This window comes from Oncorhynchus kisutch, linkage group LG2 (genome assembly GCF_002021735.2).
Source record: "Oncorhynchus kisutch isolate 150728-3 linkage group LG2, Okis_V2, whole genome shotgun sequence".
Lineage (NCBI taxonomy): Eukaryota > Metazoa > Chordata > Actinopteri > Salmoniformes > Salmonidae > Oncorhynchus > Oncorhynchus kisutch.
The window spans coordinates 74,688,091-74,709,795 of record NC_034175.2 but is presented as its reverse complement, the minus strand read 5'-3'; the positions used below and the strand labels follow the sequence as shown (position 1 = coordinate 74,709,795).

The window sequence follows — 21,705 nt, the reverse complement described above, 5'->3', positions numbered from 1 at the left end:
TGACAGAACCTATATCCACACACTGACAGAACTATATCCACACACTGACAGAACTATATCCACACACTGACAGAACTATATCCACACACTGACAGAACTATATCCACACACTGACAGAACTATATCCACACTGACAGAACTATATCCACACACTGACAGAACTATATCCACACACTGACAGAACTATATCCACACACTGCTACAGAACTATATCCACACACTGACAGAACTATATCCACACAACTGACAGAACTATATCCACACATCATGACAACTATATCCACACACTGACAGAACTATATCCACACACTGACAGAACTATATCCACACACTGACAGAACTATATCCCACACACTGACAGACTATATCCACACACTGACAGAAAACCTAATCCACACACTGACAGAACTATATCCACACACTGGACAGAACTATATCCACACACTGACAGAACTATATCCACACACTGACAGAAAACTATATCCACACACTGACAGAACTATATCCCACACACTGACAGAACTATATCCACACACTGACAGAACTATATCCACACACTGACAGAACTATATCCACACACTGACAGAAACTATAATTCCACACACTGACAGAACTATATCCACACACTGACAGAACTAATATAATATCGCACACATACTGACAGAACTATATCCACACACTGACAGAACTATATCCAACACACTGACAGAACTAGATCACACACTGACAGAACTATATCCAGCACTGACAGAACTATATCCACACACTGACAGAACTATATCCACACACTGACAGACTATATCCACACACTGACAGAACTATATCCACACACTGGACGAACTATATCCACACACTGACAGAACTATAATCCACACACTGACAGAACTATATCCACACACTGACAGAAACTATATCCACACACTGACAGAACTATATCCACACACTGACAGAACTATATCCACACACTGACAGAACTATATCACACACTGACAGAACTATATCCACACACGACAAACTATATCCACACACTGACAGAACTATATCCACACACTGACAGAACTATATCCACACACTGACAGAACTATATCCACACACTGCCTGACAGAACTATATCCACACACTGACAGAACTATATCCACACACTGACAGAACTATATCCACACACTGACAGAACTATATCCACACACTGACCAGAACTATATCCACACACTGACAGAACTATATCCACACACTGACAGAACTATATCCACACACTGACAGAACTATATCCACACACTGACAGAACTATATCCACACACTGACAGAACTATATCCACACACTGGACAGAGATCTATATATCCACACACTGACAGAACTATATCCACACACTGACAGAACTATATCCACACACTGACAGACTATATCCACACACTGACAACTATATCCACACACTGACAGAACTATATCCACACACTGACAGAAACTATATCCACACACTGACAGAACTATATCCACACACTGACAGAACTATATCCACACACTGACAGAACTATATCCACACACTGACAGAACTATATCCACACACTGACGAACTATATCCAACACTGACAGAACTATATCCACACACTGACAGAACTATATCCACACACTGACAGAACTATATCCACACACTGACAGAACTATATCCACACACTGACAGAAACTATATCCACACACTGACAGAACTATATCCACACACTGACAGAAACTATATCCACACACTGACGTCCACACACTGACAGAACTATATCCAATCCACACACTGACAGAACTATATCCACACACTGACAGAACTATATCCACACACTGACAGAACTATATCCACACACTGACAGAACTATATCCACACACTGACAGAACTATATCCACACACTGACAGAACTATATCCACACACTGACAGAACTATATCCACACACTGACAGAACTATATCCACACACTGACAGAACTATATCCACACACTGACAGAACTATATCCACACACTGACAGAACTATATCCACACACTGACAGAGGCTGAAAATGAGACAGAGGCTGAAGATGAGACAGGGACAGAGGCTGAAGATGAGACGGGGACAGAGGCTGAAGATGAGACGGGGACAGAGGCTGAAGATGAGACGGGGACAGAGGCTGAAGATGAGACGGGACAGAGGCTGAAGGTGAGACAGGGACAGAGGCTGAAGGTGAGACAGGGACAGAGGCTGAAGATGAGACAGAGACAGAGGCTGAAGATGAGACAGGGACAGAGGCTGAAGATGAGACGGGGACAGAAGCTGAAGATGAGACGGGGACAGAGGCTGAAGATGAGACGGGGACAGAGGCTGAAGATGAGACGGGGACAGAGGCTGAAGATGAGACGGGGACAGAGGCTGAAGATGAGACGGGGACAGAGGCTGAAGATGAGACGGGGACAGAGGCTGAAGATGAGACGGGGACAGAGGCTGAAGATGAGACAGGGACAGAGGCTGAAGATGAGACAGGGACAGAGGCTGAAGATGAGACAGGGACAGAGGCTGAAGATGAGACAGGGACAGAGGCTGAAGATGAGACAGGGACAGAGGCTGAAGATGAGACAGAGGCTGAAGATGAGACAGAGGCTGAAGATGAGACAGGGACAGAGTCTGAAGATGAGACAGGGACAGAGTCTGAAGATGAGACAGGGACAGAGTCTGAAGATGAGACAGGGACAGAGTCTGAAGATGAGACAGGGGCTGAAGATGAGATGGGGACAGAGGCTGAAGATGAGACAGGGACAGAGGCTGAAGATGAGATGGGGACAGAGGCTGAAGATGAGACAGGGACAGAGGCTGAAGATGGGACAGAGGCTGAAGATGAGACAGGGACAGAGGCTGAAGATGAGACAGGGACAGAGTCTGAAGATGAGACAGGGACAGAGTCTGAAGATGAGACAGGGACAGAGTCTGAAGATGAGACAGGGGCTGAAGATGAGATGGGGACAGAGGCTGAAGATGAGACAGAGGCTGAAGATGAGATGGGGACAGAGGCTGAAGATGAGACAGGGACAGAGGCTGAAGATGAGATGGGGACAGAGGCTGAAGATGAGACAGGGACAGAGGCTGAAGATGGGACAGAGGCTGAAGATGAGACAGGGACAGAGGCTGAAGATGAGACAGAGACAGAGGCTGAAGATGAGACAGGGACAGAGGCTGAAGATGAGACAGAGACAGAGGCTGAAGATGAGACAGGGACAGAGGCTGAAGATGAGACAGGGACAGAGGTTAAGTCACATTTGACATTGGTGATTACGTCGCACAGTTATGCCACATTTATCAACCCTTTATGTAGTGCCTGTGAAGGCTTCATAAGCAGATTGTCATTTAAAGTGGGACACAATTATCAGTAAGGTCCCACAGTGGAGCTGTGCATTTCAAACATAGATTCCAACACAAAGACCAGGGAGCTTTTTCAAAGCCTTGCAAAGACAGGCTCTTTGAGTGTGAAGTTATTGGCTTTGATGGGAGAAAACTGAGGATGGATCAACAACATTGTAGTTACTCCACAATACTAACCTAAATGACAGAGTGAAAAGAAGGAAGCCTGTACAGAATAAATAATATTTTAAAACATGCATCCTGTTTGCAACAAGGCACTAATGTAATGCTGCCCAAAAAATGTGTCAAAGCATTTAACTTTTCGTCCTGAATACAAAGTGTTGTTTGGGGTAAATCCAATACAACACATTACTGAGTACCACTCTCCATATTTTCAAGCATAGTAGTGGCTGCATCATGTTATGGGTATGCTTGTAATCAGTACTTGGGGTGTTTTTCAAGATAAAAAAAAAAGCCAAGCACAGGCAAAATCCTAGAGAAAAATCTGGTTCAGTCTCGTTGCCTGCAGAAACTGAGAGGATTTATTCATCTTTCAGCAGGACAATAAGCTAAAACACAAGGCCAAATCTACACTGGAGTTGTTTACTAAGAAGACAGTGAATGTCCCTGAGTGGGCGAGTTACAGTTTTGACTTAAATCTACTTGAAAATCTATGGCAAGACCTCTCCACAGCAATAGCCCATGGGAAAGGAGAGAGAGAGAATCTCTCCACAGCAATAGACCATGGGAAAGAGAGAGAGAGAGAGAGAGAGTCTCCAATACCATTACTGTAAAAGTGAACTTTCAGTCAGAACCTCAGGGGGGGGTCTGACTGAATGCTATGCATTGGCCTCATTGTGATATGCCTGAGCGTTTTCTTTTCGCTCGCCTGCAACTGAGAGGCGCCTCTATATTCATAGTGACTGGGTGTATTGATACACCAACCAAAGTGTAATTAATAACTTCACCATGCTCAAAGGGATATTCAATGTCTACTTTTTGTTTTTTACCCATCTACCAATAGGAACCCTTCTTTGCGAATCATAGAAAGACCTCAGTCACTGTTAGACTGAGGAACCTCACATTTAATTGTATGTGTGGGGAACAGAGATGAGGTAGTCATTCAAACATCATGCTATAAACTATTATTGCACACAGAGTGAATCCATGCAACTTACTACGTGACTTGTTTAAGCACATTTTTACTCCTGAACTTATTTAGGCTCCTTGCCATAACAAAAGGGGTTGAATGCTTATTGACTCAATATATTTCAGCGTTTCATTTTTTATTAATTGGTGGAAAATGTCTAAAACCAACTCAACAACATGTTGAATAAGGGGTGTGAATACTTTCTGAAGGCACGGCATATTATAATATTGTATGGTTTCACCAGAAACGTCTGGATTCAGTGTTTGATTACATGGTATGTCAGAAGCAGATGATCAAGTCCTCCGTTGGAGGCTGAGTGGAAGAAGTATGGTAATGACAATGAATTGATCTGGAAAGATCAGGGCATGTAGTTCACTGGAGCTGGGAACGACACGAGTCCAGTGTGTGGATATAATTCTGTCAGTGTCTGGATAGAGTTCTGTAGTGTGTGGATATAGTTCTGTCAGTGTGTGGATATAATTCTGTCAGTGTCTGGATAGAGTTCTGTAGTGTGTGGATATAATTCTGTCAGTGTGTGTGGATATAATTCTGTCAGTGTGTGGATAGAGTTCTGTCAGTGTGTGGATAGAGATCTGTCAGTGTATGGATAGAGTTCTGTCAGTGTGTGTGGATATAATTCTGTCAGTGTGTGTGGATATAATTCTGTCAGTGTGTGGATAGAGTTCTGTCAGTGTGTGGATAGAGATCTGTCAGTGTGTGTGGATAGAGTTCTGTCAGTGTGTGTGGATATAGTTCTTTCAGTGTGTGTGGAAATAGTTCTGTCAGTGTGTGGATATAATTCTGTCAGTGTGTGTGGATATAGTTCTGTCAGTGTGTGTGGATATAGTTCTGTCAGTGTGTGTGGATATAGTTCTGTCAGTGTGTGGATATAATTCTGTCAGTGTGTGGATATAATTCTGTCAGTGTGTGGATATAGTTCTGTCAGTGTGTGTGGATATAGTTCTGTCAGTGTGTGGATATAATTTTGTCAGTGTGTGGATATAGTTCTGTCAGTGTGTGGATATAGTTCTGTCAGTGTGTGGATATAATTCTGTCCGTGTGTGTGGATATAGTTCTGTCAGTGTGTGGATATAATTCTGTCAGTGTGTGGATATAGTTCTGTCAGTGTCTGGATAGAGTTCTGTCAGTGTGTGTGGATATAGTTCTGTCAGTGTGTGGATATAATTCTGTCAGTGTGTGTGGCTATAATTCTGTCAGTGTGTGGATATAATTCTGTCAGTGTGTGGATATAATTCTGTCAGTGTGTGGATATAGTTCTGTCAGTGTGTGTGGATATAGTTCTGTCAGTGTGTGGATATAATTTTGTCAGTGTGTGGATATAATTCTGTCAGTGTGTGGATATAATTCTGTCAGTGTGTGTGGATATAGTTCTGTCAGCGTGTGGATATAATTCTGTCAGTGTGTGTGGATATAGTTCTGTCAGTGTGTGTGGATATAGTTCTGTCAGTGTGTGTGGATATAGTTCTGTCAGTGTGTGTGGATATAGTTCTGTCAGTGTGTGTGGATATAGTTCTGTCAGTGTGTGTGGATATAGTTCTGTCAGTGTGTGTGGATATAGTTCTGTCAGTGTGTGTGGATATAGTTCTGTCAGTGTGTGGATAGAGTTCTGTCAGTGTGTGGATATAGTTCTGTCAGTGTGTGTGGATATAGTTCTGTCAGTGTGTGTGGATATAGTTCTGTCAGTGTGTGTGGATATAGTTCTGTCAGTGTGTGTGGATAGAGTTCTGTCAGTGTGTGTGGATAGAGTTCTGTCAGTGTGTGTGGATATAGTTCTGTCACTGTGTGTGGATATAATTCTGTCAGTGTGTGGATATAGTTCTGTCAGTGTGTGTGGATATAGTTCTGTCAGTGTGTGTGGATATAGTTCTGTCAGTGTGTGTGGATATAGTTCTGTCAGTGTGTGGATATAGTTCTGTCAGTGTGTGGATAGAGTCCTATCTGTGTGTGTGGATAGAGTTCTGTCAGTGTGTGTGGATATAATTCTGTCAGTGTGTGTGGATATAATTCTGTCAGTGTGTGTGGATATAATTCTGTCAGTGTGTGGATATAGTTCTGTCAGTGTGTGCATATGGTTCTGTCAGTGTGTGGATATAATTCTGTCCGTGTGTGTGGATATAGTTCTGTCAGTGTGTGGATATAATTCTGTCAGTGTGTGGATATAATTCTGTCAGTGTGTGTGGCTATAATTCTGTCAGTGTGTGGATATAGTTCTGTCAGTGTGTGTGGATATAGTTCTGTCAGTGTGTGTGGATATAGTTCTGTCAGTGTGTGTGGATATAGTTCTGTCAGTGTGTGTGGATATAGTTCTGTCAGTGTGTGGATAGAGTTCTGTCAGTGTGTGGATATAGTTCTGTCAGTGTGTGTGGATATAGTTCTGTCAGTGTGTGTGGATATAGTTCTGTCAGTGTGTGTGGATAGAGTTCTGTCAGTGTGTGTGGATAGAGTTCTGTCAGTGTGTGTGGATAGAGTTCTGTCAGTGTGTGTGGATATAGTTCTGTCAGTGTGTGTGGATATAATTCTGTCAGTGTGTGGATAGAGTTCTGTCAGTGTGTGGATAGAGTTCTGTCAGTGTGTGTGGATAGAGTTCTGTCAGTGTGTGTGGATAGAGATCTGTCAGTGTGTGGATAGAGATCTGTCAGTGTGTGGATAGAGATATGTCAGTGTGTGGATAGAGTTCTGTCAGTGTTTGGATAGAGTTCTGTCAGTGTGTGGATATAGTTCTGTCAGTGTGTGGATAGAGTTAGAAGAATAGAAGCAGTGTAGGTAGTCTAGGTAGCCATCGGTTAGCTGTTCAACGGTCTTATGGCGTGGGGGTAGAAGCTGTCTCGGAGCCGGTTGATCCAAGACCCGATGCTTCATTACTACATGCCAGACAGTAGTAGAGAATGGCTTGGGAATTATTGGGAAATACCAGACCTTGAAGGTCCCTCTGAGGAGAATAAAATAAAAAGAGAGTAGAGTGTTGTAACAGGATGACGACAGCCTCATTATTCCTCCTCAACTAAAACTTTACAGTTGGCACTATGCATTCGGGCAGGAAGCGTTCTCCTGGCATCAGCCAAACTCAGATTCGTCCGTCGGACTGCCAGATGGTGAAGCGTGATTAATCACTCCAGAGCAAGCGTTTTCACTGCTCCAGGGTTGAATGGCGGCCAGCTTTACAGACGACCAGACGACCTTTGATCTTACGCATGGTGATTTTAAGGATTTTGTGAGGCTGCTCCGCCATGGAAACCCATTTCACGAAGCTCCCGACAAAAACAGTTCTTGTGCTGACGTTGCTTCCGCAGGCAGTTCGGAACTCGGTATTGACTGTTGTAAACCAAGGACATTTAAATGCTACGTGCTTCAGTAGTCGGTCCCGTTCTGTGAGCTTGTGTGGCCTATCACTTCGCGGCTGAGCCTTTGTTGCTCCTAGACATTTTTGACTCCACACACCGAGGGTCAGCTCTAGCAGGACAGAAATTTGACAAACTGACTTGCTGGAGAGGTAGCATCCAATGACGGTGCCACGTTGAAAGTCGCTGAGCTCTTCAGTAAGGCCATTCTACTGCCAATGTCTATGGAGATTGCATACTCAATTGTATATCCCTGTCAGGAAAAGGGTGTGACTGAAATAGCTGAATTCACTCATTTGAAGGGGTACAATATCACCTCGGCTGCTTCCTCCAACACTTCAGCGTGTGATGTTGCTCTTCTTTTGCCGCATGCTGTGAATTGACTGTGGGATCCAAGTCCTTGCAAAGGTTTTCTTCTTTCCCTTTTCAGACTGTGGTATCAGAGACACACATTCAGAACGGAGACAGAATGGACACTTTTATGCTCGTTTATTGTTAGATGTTTTCAGCTGTTCCACTGAATAAGCCAAGGAATAGACTGCTTTCTGGCTGTTGAGGTTTTTCTATCATTCGTAAACTCCTATTGTTTTATATTCTACAGTGTATCCACTTCAGCGAATTGAGATGTCGTTGATAAGTAAGATGAGAGGGCGAGTCCACTTGGCTTCGGCTGGATAGTCTGTGTGCTGCCGGGGTTTTTAATAATGGGCAATAAAACCAAGCGCTAAATGAAAGTCTATTGGCTGGGTCATTCATTAGCACGTATGTGATTAATGGAGCATGGGCCGCACATTAAACATACCACACACACACACACACACTCTGTACACACTCTGTACCGCTACCCCCTGTATATAGCCTCCACATTGACTCTGTACCGGTACCCCCTGTATATAGCCTCCACATTGACTCTGTACCATAACACCCTGTATATAGCCTCCACATTGACTCTGTACCGGTACCCCCTGTATATAGCATCCACATTGACTCTATAACGGTACCCCCTGTACAGTGGGGCAAAAAAGTATTTAGTCAGCCACAAATTGTGCAAGTTCTCCCACTTAAAAATATGAGAGAGGCCTGTAATTTTCATCATAGGTACACTTCAACTATGACAGACAAAATGAGAAAAAAAATCCAGAAAATCACATTGTAGGATTTTTACTGAATTTATTTGCAAATTATGGTGGAAAATAAGTATTATGCAGACCATCAAAGAACCCGGTACGTTGTAGTATGGGACAGCGTGAGCTTTCATCGTTCAGCAACAGTCCAAAACTGGTTTGCTGATCACCCACCATTTCTCGTGCAATACCTCCCACCATACTCACCATTTCTGAACCCCATAGAAGAGTTATTTTCGGCACGACGGTGGAAGGTATACGACCGGCAGCCCTTTGTGCGCAGGCCTCTTGTGCAGGATATGGAAGAGACATGTGATGAGATTGATGCGGGTGCGATTCAGGGATGGATAAGGCACTCAAGGCGCTTCTTCCCTCGATGTCTGGCAAGGGAAGATATTGCCTGTGATGTGGACGAAGCGTTGTGGCCAGACCCAGCTGTGATGTGGACGAGGCGTTGTGGCCAGACCCAGCTGTGATGTGGACGAGGCGTTGTGGCCAGACCCAGCTGTGATGTGGACGAGGCGTTGTGGCCAGACCCAGCTGTGATGTGGACGAGGCGTTGTGGCCAGACCCAGCTGTGATGTGGACGAGGCGTTGTGGCCAGACCCAGCTGTGATGTGGACGAGGCGTTGTGGCCAGACCCAGCTGTGATGTGGACGAGGCGTTGTGGCCAGACCCAGCTGTGATGTGGACGAAGCGTTGTGGCCAGACCCAGCTGTGATGTGGACGAGGCGTTGTGGCCAGACCCAGCTGTGATGTGGACGAAGCGTTGTGGCCAGACCCAGCTGTGATGTGGACGAGGCGTTGTGGCCAGACCCAGCTGTGATGTGGACGAGGCGTTGTGGCCAGACCCAGCTGTGATGTGGACGAGGCGTTGTGGCCAGACCCAGCTGTGATGTGGACGAAGCGTTGTGGCCAGACCCAGCTGTGATGTGGACGAGGCGTTGTGGCCAGACCCAGCTGTGATGTGATGCTGCCTAATTCTTTTTCATGCCTCTTTTTTTCTATATATTTTTTCTGCACTTTTCTTTTTCAGTTAACTGTTTTTTTTGTCAGCATATTTTTGTTCAGTCCAATGTAAATATATCTGCTGTGCATATGTTGCACTGACTTTTTTGGGTGAAAATGTTAAAATAAAATGTTTCAACAGCATGTGTGTGTATCTGCAACTATTTCTGTGCATCTGAAGACTCTTCTAGAATTTGAACTATTTTAGTATTATGGCAAAGCATCCTAAAGATGAGAGTGCTTTTCATTATGCCCAACAGTGTGTAGTTGGTTAGACAAAAATCTGGTAATATGAATGAAGTGTGTGCCCATTTCGTGCTAATGTCTGATTTTGATATATGTAGTTTTGGTTGCAGTGCTTCATTTTTCAGGATATTAGTATATTTTGCAGTTTGGGTATGTAGTTTTGTGAATTGTGTTAAGTATTTTGATAAAACCAGCCCAGTTTGCAAAATTGTGTTTTAGCAATTGGGAAAAACTGTAACAAGTAAACATTACATTCACAAAAGTTCAAAAAGAATAAAGACATTTCAAATCTCATTATGTCTATATACGGTGTTGTAATGATGTGCAAATTGTTCCAGTACAAAAAGGGGAAATAAATAAGCATAAATATGGGTTCTTCACTGGTTGCCCTTTTCTTGTGGTCACATTTTGCTGCTGTTATTGTACACTGTGGTATTTCACCCAGTAGATTTGGGAGTTTATCAAAATTGGATTTGTTTTTTGAATTCTTTTTGGGTTTGTGTAATCTGAGGGAAATATGTGTCTCTAATATGGTCATACATTTGGCAGGATGTGAGGAATTGCAGCTCAGTTTCCACCTCATTTTGTGCAAAATGTCTTCCTTCGGTGGCTTTTCTCAATAGCAAGGCTGTGCTCACTGAGTCTATACATAGTCAAAGCTTTCCTTAAGTTTGGGTCAGTCACAGTGGTCAGGTATTCTGCCACTCATTACTCTCTGTTTAGGGCCAAATAGCATTCTAGTTTGCTCTGTTTTTTTGTTAATTCTTTCCAATGTGTTAAGTAATTATCTGTGTGGGGTTGTGGGCAGTGCAGTTACCGTACCAGGCTGTGATACGACCCGACAGGATGCTCTCAATTGTGCATCTGTAAAAGTTAGTGAGGGTTTTCGGTGACAAACCACATTTCTTCAGACCCCTGTGGTTGAAGAGATGCTGTTGTGCCTTCTTCACCATGATCAGCCTCAGGATGGGGGAGTCGTCACCAAGTTGTCCTGCTGTTCCTTCTCTTTCATCCCGTAAAAGTCCTGCTGGATCTGCATGAGGATGCCCTGCACCATTACGGAGTTTCCACCCTGGGCCAATACCCTCTCTCTTGACATAGGGGTAGTGCACTCTTATAGCTGTGTGCCACCCTCTCTCTTGACATAGGGGTAGTGTACTCTTATAGCTGTGTGCCACCCTCTCTCTTGACATAGGGGTAGTGTACTCTTATAGCTGTGTGCCACCCTCTCTTTTGACATAGGGGTAGTGTACTCTTATAGCTGTGTGCCACCCTCTCTCTTGACATATGGGTAGTGTACTCTTATAGCTGTGTGCCACCCTCTCTCTTGACATAGGGGAAGTGTACTCTTATAGCTGTGTGCCACCCTCTCTCTTAACATAGGAGAAGTGTACTCTTATAGCTGTGTGCTACCCTCTCTCTTAACATAGGAGAAGTGTACTCTTATAGCTGTGTGCTACCCTCTCTCTTAACATAGGAGAAGTGTACTCCTATAGCTGTGTGCCACCCTCTCTCTTAACATAGGAGAAGTGTACTCTTATAGCTGTGTGCTACCCTCTCTCTTAACATAGGGATAGTGTACTCTTATAGCTGTGTGCCACCCTCTCTCTTGACATAGGGGTAGTGTACTCTTATAGCTGTGTGCCATGCCAGGGGATGGTCTGTGTGGAAAATGAAGTTGCTAACATGCCCCTCTTTGAAGCAGTCAGAAATAGTGTATCTGGATTGTCCTTGAGGTACTTATTGTAATGACCTCTCCACATGGATAAGCCATGGGGGTTTCAAAGGCCTCTGCATTTGGGTTGGAGTGGGGCTATGCAACTCTCCTGCCATTGTTAGGCTGAGGAATGTTCACACCTCTCACCTCACACTTCAGTGCTAATTGAAGTTACAGCCAGATCTGTCCTAGCAGCTTGGTAGCCTAATTTGTTAAGCTTTATATAACAAAATTACCTAGAAATTATCGTAGTTTACTTTTTGTCTCCAGAAGTAGCTTCGGACTGAATACTGAACTCACTCAGTTTTGTGTTGGATGGTATTTCCAGGTTCCGCTATGTTCTTGATTGACCCTGGTAGTAATAGTCCATTCAGGTCATTTTCCCCCAAATCAAGGTTTTAGGTATGGAATTTTTATTTGGATTTAAGGTTTTGATGTTGATGTATATTGTTTAACAATTCAAGTTTATATAAATGTATCCAACGAATTATATATTTTTGCAGAAGAACTCAGCAGCCCATGAGCTCTCTCTCTCTCTCTCTCTCTCTCTCTCTCTCTCTCTCTCTCTCTCTCTCTCTCTCTCTCTCTCTCTCTCTCTCTCTCTCTCTCTCTGTCTCTCTGTCTCTCTCTCTCTCTCTCTCTCTCTCTCTCTCTCTCTCTCTCTCTCTCTCTCTCTCTCTCTCTCTCTCTCTCTCTCTCTCTCTCTCAATTCAATGGCTTTATTGGCATGGGAAACATGTGTTAACATTGCCAAAGCAAGTGAGGTAGACAACATACAAAGTGAATATATAAAGTGAAAAACAACAAAGATTAACAGTAAACATTACACATACAGAAGTTTCAAAACAGTAAAGACATTACAAATGTCATATTGTATATATATATACAGTGTTCTAACAATGTACAAATGGCTAATGGTACAAATGGCTTTCTCGTGGCAACAGGTCACAAATCTTGCTGCTGTGATGGCACACTGTGGAATTTCACCCAGTAGATATGGGAGTTTTTCGAATTCTTTGTGGATCTGTGTAATCTGAGGGAAATATGTCTCTCTAATATGGTCATACATTGGGCAGGAGGTTAGGAAGTGCAGCTCAGTTTCCACCTCATTTTGTGGGCAGTGAGCACATAGCCTGTCTTCTCTTGAGAGCCATGTCTGCCTACGGCGGCCTTTCTCAATAGCAAGGCTATGCTCACTGAGTCTGTACATAGTCAAGGCTTTCCTTAATTTTGGGTCAGTCACAGTGGTCAGGTATTCTGCCGCTGTGTACTCTCTGTGTAGGGCCAAATAGCATTCTAGTTTGCTCTGTTTTTTGTTAATTCTTTCCAATGTGTTAAGTAGTTATCTTTTTGTTTTCTCATGATTTGGTTGGGTCTAATTGTGCTGCTGTCCTGGGGCTCTGTAGTTTGTGTTTGTGAACAGAGCCCCAGGACCAGCTTGCTTAGGGGACTCTTCTCCAGGTTCATCTCTCTGTAGGTGATGGCTTTGTTATGGAAGGTTTGTGAATCGCTTCCTTTTAGGTGGTTGTAGAATTTAATAGCTCTTTTCTGGATTTTGATAATTAGTGGGTATCGGCCTAATTCTGCTCTGCATGCATTATTTGGTGTTCTACGTTGTACACGTAGGATATTTTTGCAGAATTCTGCATGCAGAGTCTCAATTTGGTGTTTGTCCCATTTTGTGAAATCTTGGTTGGTGAGCGGACCCCAGACCTCACAACCATAAAGGGCAATGGGCTCTATGACTGATTCAAGTATTTTTAGCCAGATCCTAATTGGTATGTTGAATTTTATGTTCCTTTTGATGGCACCAGATCATCAGCAACCAGTAGACATTTGACTTCGGATTCTAGTAGGGTGAGGCCAGGTGCTGCAGACCTTTCTAGTGCCTGCGTCAATTCGTTGATATATATGTTGAAGAGGGTGGGGCTTAAGCTGCATCCCTGTCTCACCCCACGGCCCTGTGTGAAGAAATTGGTGTGTTTTTTGCCAATTTTAACCGCACACTTGTTGTTTGTGTATATGGATTTTATAATGTCGTATGTTTTACCCCCAACACCACTTTCCATCAATTTGTATAGCAGACCCTCATGCCTCATGATGTTAAAGAGTTTTAGTATAGCCAATTGGAATTTGTTGTCTGTATATTTGATCATTTCATTTAGGAGACCATCAACACCACAGGCCTTTTTGGGTTGGGTGTTTTGTTGTTGTTACCCTATAGCTCATTCAAGGTAATTGGAGAATCCAGTGGGTTCTGGTCTTTAATAGTTGATTCTAAGATTTGTATTTGATCATGTATATGTTTTTGCTCTTAATTCTTTGTTTTTGAGCCAAAAAGATTGGAGAAGTGGTTTATCCATACATCTCCATTTTGGATAGATAATTATTCGTGTTGTTGTTTGTTTAGTGTTTTCCAATTTTTCCAGAAGTGGTTAGAGTCAATGGATTCTTCAATTACATTGAGCTGATTTCTGACGTGTTGTTCCATCTTTTTCCTTAGTGTATTTCTGTATTGTTTTAGTGATTCACCATAGTGAAGGGGTAGACTCAGGTTTTCTGGGTCTCTATGTTTTTGGTTGGACAGGTTTCTCTATCTTTCTTAGATTTTTGCATTCTTCATCAAATCATTTGTCACTGTTGTTCATTTTCTATTTGAGATTTTTTGATTTGATAGGGAAGCTGAGAGGTCAAATATACTGTTAAGATTTTCTTTGGTGTGTTTTTTGCCAATTTTAACCGCACACTTGTTGTTTGTGTATATGGATTTTATAATGTCGTATGTTTTACCCCCAACACCACTTTCCATCAATTTGTATAGCAGACCCTCATGCCTCATGATGTTAAAGAGTTTTAGTATAGCCAATTGGAATTTCTTGTCTGTATATTTGATCATTTCATTTAGGAGACCATCAACACCACAGGCCTTTTTGGGTTGGGTGTTTTGTTGTTGTTACCCTGTAGCTCATTCAAGGTAATTGGAGAATCCAGTGGGTTCTGGTCTTTAATAGTTGATTCTAAGATTTGTATTTGCTCATGTATATGTTTTTGCTCTTAATTCTTTGTTTTTGAGCCAAAAAGATTGGAGAAGTGGTTTATCCATACATCTCCATTTTGGATAGATAATTATTCGTGTTGTTGTTTGTTTAGTGTTTTCCAATTTTTCCAGAAGTGGTTAGAGTCAATGGATTCTTCAATTACATTGAGCTGATTTCTGACGTGTTGTTCCATCTTTTTCCTTAGTGTATTTCTGTATTGTTTTAGTGATTCACCATAGTGAAGGGGTAGACTCAGGTTTTCTGGGTCTCTATGTTTTTGGTTGGACAGGTTTCTCTATCTTTCTTAGATTTTTGCATTCTTCATCAAATCATTTGTCACTGTTGTTCATTTTCTATTTGAGATTTTTTGATTTCATAGGGAAGCTGAGAGGTCAAATATACTGTTAAGATTTTCTACTGCCAAGTTTACACCTTCACTATTACAGTGGAACGTTTTACCCAGGAAATTGTCTAAAAGGATTGAATTTCTTGTTGCCTAATTGATATTTGGTAGGTTTCCAAACTGCATTCCTTCCATCTGTAGCATTTCTTAATGTTACTCAGTTCCTTTGGCTTTGATGCCTCATGATTGAGTATTGCTCTGTTCAAGTAGACTGTGATTTATCTGTGGTCTGATAGGGGTGTCAGGGGGCTGACTGTGAACACTCTGAGAGACTCTGGGTTGAGGTCGGTGATAAAGTAGTCTACAGTACGACTGCCAAGAGATAAGTTATAGGTGTACCTACCATAGGAGTCCCCTCGAAACCTACCATTGACTATGTACATACCCAGCGTGCGACAGAGCTGCAGGAGTTGTGACCCGTTTTTGTTGGTTATGTTGTCATAGTTGTGTCTAGGGGGGCATGTGGGGGAAGGAATGCTGTCACCTGCAGGCAGGGGTTTGTCCCCCTGTGTGCTGAGGGTGTCAGGTTCTTGTCCGGTTCTGGCATCTGTGTCTCTCTCTCTGTCTCTATCTCTGTGTCTGCGTCTCTCTGTCTCTGTGTCTGCGTCTCTCTGTCTCTGTGTCTCTCTCTCTGTCTCTATCTCTGTGTCTGCGTCTCTCTGTCTCTGTGTCTCTCTCTCTGTCTCTGTCTCTGTGTCTGCGTATCTCTGTCTCTGTGTCTGTGTCTGCGTCTCTCTGTCTCTGTGTCTCTCTGTCTCTGTCTCTGTGTCTGTGTCTGCGTCTCTCTGTCTCTGTATCTCTCAATTCAATTGCATTTAAATTCAAGGTAAGGTCATTATTGGCATGGGGAACATATGTTTACATTGCCACTGTAAGTGAAATAGATAATACACAAAATGAAATAAACAATACATGTTTTTACAGTAAACACAAAAGTTCAAAAAATATAAAGACATTTGAAATAGTTATACTAACGTATACTGTAGCAAGCTGTCTGGGTCTCCTGGGAGGTCAGTAAGTAACATGTAGATTATATATAGATACATAGTTTATATAGATTATGGCCAGTGCTGGTATGATTATTAGTATAGATTCTGTGCAGCGACTATATTATCAGTATAGATTCTGGGCAGTGACTGTAGGCCCCGGGCAGTGGATTTCAGCACCACTTCGAGTGGACAGCGCCCGTGCAGATTTGAACTTTTGTCTAAGTGTCCTGTGGAAAGAGCCGCTGAATATTTCAGCACCATGGAGAGAACCTTAGTGTGGATTCTCTTGATGTTAATCCATTCTAGAAGCCCCTTCTTTTTTTCTTTCTATTTGTCTGTGTGTGTGCCTGTGTCTATTTGTCTGTGTGTGTGCCTGTGTCTATTTGTCTGTGTGTTGTGCCTGTGTCTATTTGTCTGTGTGTGTGCCTGTGTCTATTTGTCTGTGTGTTGTGCCTGTGTCTATTTGTCTGTGTGTGTGCCTGTGTCTATTTGTCTGTGTGTTGTGCCTGTGTCTATTTGTCTGTGTGTGTGCCTGTGTCTATTTGTCTGTGTGTGTGCCTGTGTCTATTTGTCTGTGTGTGTGCCTGTGTCTATTTGTCTGTGTGTGTGCCTGTGTCTATTTGTCTGTGTGTTTGCCTGTGTCTATTTGTCTGTGTGTGTGCCTGTGTCTATTTGTCTGTGTGTTGTGCCTGTGTCTATTTGTATGTGTGTGTGCCTGTGTCTATTTGTCTGTGTGTGTGCCTGTGTCTATTTGTCTGTGTGTGTGCCTGTGTCTATTTGTCTGTGTGTTGTGCCTGTGTCTATTTGTCTGTGCCTGTGTCTATTTGTCTGTGTGTTGTGCCTGTGTCTATTTGTCTGTGTGTTGTGCCTGTGTCTATTTGTCTGTGTGTGTGCCTGTGTCTATTTGTCTGTGCCTGTGTCTATTTGTCTGTGTGTGTGCCTGTGTCTATTTGTCTGTGCCTGTGTCTATTTGTCTGTGCCTGTGTCTATTTGTCTGTGTGTGTGCCTGTGTCTATTTGTCTGTGTGTGTGCCTGTGTCTATTTGTCTGTGTCTTGTGCCTGTGTCTATTTCTCTGTGTGTTGTGCCTGTGTCTATTTGTCTGTGTGTTGTGCCTGTGTCTATTTGTCTGTGTGTGTGCCTGTGTCTATTTGTCTGTGCCTGTGTCTATTTGTCTGTGTGTGTGCCTGTGTCTATTTGTCTGTGTGTGTGCCTGTGTCTATTTGTCTGTGTGTGTGCCTGTGTCTATTTGTCTGTGTGTTGTGCCTGTGTCTATTTGTCTGTGTGTGTGCCTGTGTCTATTTGTCTGTGTGTGTGCCTGTGTCTATTTGTATGTGTGTGTGCCTGTGTCTATTTGTCTGTGTGTGTGCCTGTGTCTATTTGTCTGTGTGTGTGCCTGTGTCTATTTGTCTGTGTGTGTGCCTGTGTCTATTTGTCTGTGTGTGTGCCTGTGTCTATTTGTGTGTGCCTGTGTCTATTTGTGTGTGCCTGTGTCTATTTGTCTGTGTATTTTGCCTGTGTCTATTTGTCTGTGTGTGTGCCTGTGTCTATTTGTCTGTGTGTGTGCCTGTGCATTTTTGTCTCTGATGAACAGTCTACTATAATTAAGTCATTTGACTTGAAAAAGAAAGGTTTCCTGCATACAGATTCTTACTCAATAACACCTTTTATATAGTTTGAAACTGTGTATTGAATGTGAATGTTAATGTTATTGTTTGTTTTCCATTCCAGACGGTACGCCATGGCTTCCCCTACCAGCCCACCTGCCTGGCATTCGACCCCGTCCAGAAGATCCTAGCCATCGGCTCCAGAACAGGAGGCATACGGATGTATCCTTTCCTTTGCCACCGCTCTACTCTTTTTATCCCTCTCTTCATCCCTCCTCTCCTCCGCTGTTGTCATGGCTGTCATATCGCGGAGTCAAACCTGTCTGTTTGCCAGCTTGTGCTCCCAGGAGGCACCTGAGCCTTCTTGGGCCCCCAGGTAGGAGTTTATACATTCATATAGCCAGTGTCATCAGGGAGGGAGGGAGGGAGGGAGGGAGGGACTGTCTGTCTGTACTGAGAACACCTCTCTTCCTCTCTCTTTCTTGTCCCTGTCCCTATCTGTCGGGTCTCTTCCTCTGTCTCCCTCTTTCTCTCTGGACCTTCAGCAGATGCTTTGATGAAACGCTGACTGGCTCAGATTTCTGTTTGATGGAGAGGAGACCCCATGACTGAATGATCATTAGCATTGAGAGGCTAAGCACAAGTATCACAGCTCTCATGTGGCCCGTCACCCAGTCCAGCCTTCTATTCCATACTTTTTTTCCCCTCTCTTTTTTTCTCTCTCGTTATGTCTCTCATTCTCCCTCCCTATCTTCTCTTCCATTTTTTTTCTATCCCCTCTCTCTCCTTCTCCCTCATCCTTCTTTTCTACTTGTCATTTGAAAGTGTCCAGGTATAGACTAGGGTATGTAATTACCAAACTCGGGTACGCGCAATGCCGTCGGTGGTACGCCAAATAGAAATGTGATTCACATATTTTTTTAAATAAAATAAAATACTATACATTTGGGTGAGGCTTTCTTCTCACCTGAGTACCCTGAGTACCCTCGTTTCACTGTTTGCATCAGTTACCTGACATGGAATGGATTTCCTGTGTAGTACTCTGTGTTTCCCGAAGTTTGTTCATAACCTGGTGGACTGCGAAGAGACCCCTGGTGGTATGTCTTGTTGGGTATGTATGGGTGTCTTGGGGAGCTGTGTGTTAATCATTTGAATAAACATCCTGGTATTTTTCAAAATGTCAATGCTTCTCACAAAGACAAGTAGTGATGCAGTTAATCTTCTCCTCTACTTTGAACCAGGAGAGATTGACATGAACGTCTCTGTGTACATTTAAGGGCCAGCCGTGTTGCTCTGTTCTGGGTCAAATGTTTGTGGCTTTGAACATATGACTGGGCAGTAGTCCAAGTGCAACCAAACTAGGGCCTGTAGTTCTCGTTTTGTTGGTAACCTTGTAAAGGACGCAGAGCAGCGTTTTATTTTTGAAAATACGTCTCCTAATCTTAGCTACTGTTGCATCACTGTGTTTCGACCATGACAGTTTACAATCCACCAAGCAGCTTAGTCATCTCACTTTGCTCAATTTCCATATTATTCATTACAAGATTTAGTTGAGGTTTAGGGTTTAGTGAATGATTTGTTCCAGTACAATGCTTTTAGTTTTTGAAATATGTAGGACCAGCTTATTACTTGCCACCCGTTCTAAAACTGACTGCAGCTCTTTGTTAAGTGTTGCAGTGATTTAACTTGCTGTGGCAGCTGACGTGTATAATGTCGAGTCATCGTCATAGTTACAGTGCATTCGGAAAGTATTCCGAGCCCTTACCCCTTTTTTCCACATTTTGTTACATTACCGCCTTCTACACACAATACCCCATAATGACAAAGTGAAAACAGTTTTTTTAGTAATGTTTGCAAATGTATAAAATAAAATGTAAAAAAATGAAATACCTCCTTTATGTAAGTATTCAGACCCTTTACTATGAGATTCGAAATTGAGTTCAGGTGCATCCTGTTTCCATTGATACTCCTTGAGATGTTTCCACAACTTGATTGGATAAACCTGTTTATATAAGGTCCCATGGTGCATGTCAGAGCAAAAACCAAGCCATGAGGTTGAAGGAATTGTCCCTAGAGCTCCGAGACAGCATTGTGTCGAGGCACAGATCTGGGGAAGGGTACCAAAATATTTCTGCAGTTTTTAATGTCCTGAAGAACACAGTGGCTTCCATCATTCTTAAATGGAAGAAGTTTGAAACCATCAAGACTCCTCCTAGAACTGGCCACCAGGCCAAACTGAGTAATTGAGGAAGAAGGGTCATGGTTAGGGAAGTGACCAAGAACCTGATGGTCACTCTGACAGAGCTCCGGAGTTCCTCTGTGGAGATGCGAGAACTGTCCAGAAGAGCAACCATATTTGCAGCACTCCACCAATCAGGTATTTATGGTAGAGTGGCCAGACGGAAGCAACTCCTCAGTTAAAGACACATGACAGCCAGCTTGGAGATTGCCAAAAGGCACCTAAAGGTTTCTCAGAGCATGACTAACAAGATTATCTGGTCTGAATGAACCAAGATTGAACTCTTTGGCATGACTGCCAAGTGTTACACCTGGAGGGAGGATACCACTCACCATCTCTATGGTGAAGCATGGTGGTGGCAGCATCATGCTGTGGTGATGTTTTTCAGCGGAGACTTGGAGACTAGTTAGGATCGAGGGAAAGATGAACAGAGCAAAGTACAGAGAGATCCTTGATAAAATCCCGCTCCAGAGCGCTCAGTACCTCAGACTGGGGCAAAGTTTTACCTTCCAACAGAACAACAACCCTAAGCACACAGCCAAAACCACGCAAGAGTGGCTTCGGTACAAGTCTCTGAATGTCCTTGTGTGGCCCAGCCAGAGCCCGGACTTGAACCCGATCGAACATCTCTGGAGAGACCTGAAAATAGCTGTGTAATGACGCCCCCCATCCAACCTGACAGAACTTGAGAGGATCTGTAGAGAAGAATGGGAGAAACTCCCCAAATACAGGTTTTCCAAACTTGTAGCGTCATACCTGAGAGATCTCGAGGCTGTAATTGCTGCCAAAGATGCTTCAACAAAGTAAAGTGTTGAAATAATTATATACATGTGATATTTATTCATACATTTGCAAACATTTCTGAACATTTTTTGCTTTGTCATTATGGGGTATTGTGTGTAGATTGATGAGGGTGGAAAAGATGTAATCCATGAAAAAATAGGGCTGTAATGCAACAAAATGTGGAAAAGGTCAAAGGGGTCTGAATACTTTCCGAAGTCAGTGTAGATAAGTTTTCCTCAGTGGCAGTAATCATTAGTAAATATTTGAAAAAGTAAGGGGCCTAGACAGCTGCCCTGGGGAATGCCTGACTCTACCTGGATTATGTTGGAGAAGCTTCCATTAAATAATAACTTCTGTGTTCCGTTAGACAGGTAACTCTTGATCCACATTATAGCGGGGGGTGTTAACCTTTACCACATACGTTTTTCCAAGTCTAACAAAACAACTCCCACAAGCGTCTTCTTACCAGTTTTAATTCAGCCAATCATCAGTCATTTGTGTAAGTGCTGTACATGTTGAATTTTTAAAAAAAAATTTATTTCACCTTTATTTAACCAGGTAGGCTAGTTGAGAACAAGTTCTCATTTGCAACTGCGACCTGGCCAAGATAAAGCATAGCAGTGTGAGCATACAACAAAGAGTTACACATGGAGTAAACAATTAACAAGTCAATAACACAGTAGAAAACGAAGGGG

General features: G+C 43.0%; 1 protein-coding gene across 1 annotated transcript in view; it reads left to right on the top strand.

Annotated features, from left to right (window-relative positions):
- The window catches only part of LOC109880766 (syntaxin-binding protein 5-like), a 309,642-nt gene that overhangs the window by 15,100 nt on the left and 272,837 nt on the right, over positions 1 to 21,705 (top strand). Inside the window, exon 2 of the mRNA XM_031801429.1 lies at positions 18,113 to 18,210. Coding sequence (XP_031657289.1) covers positions 18,113 to 18,210 — 98 coding nt within the window. The remainder of the gene's footprint in view (positions 1 to 18,112; positions 18,211 to 21,705) is intronic.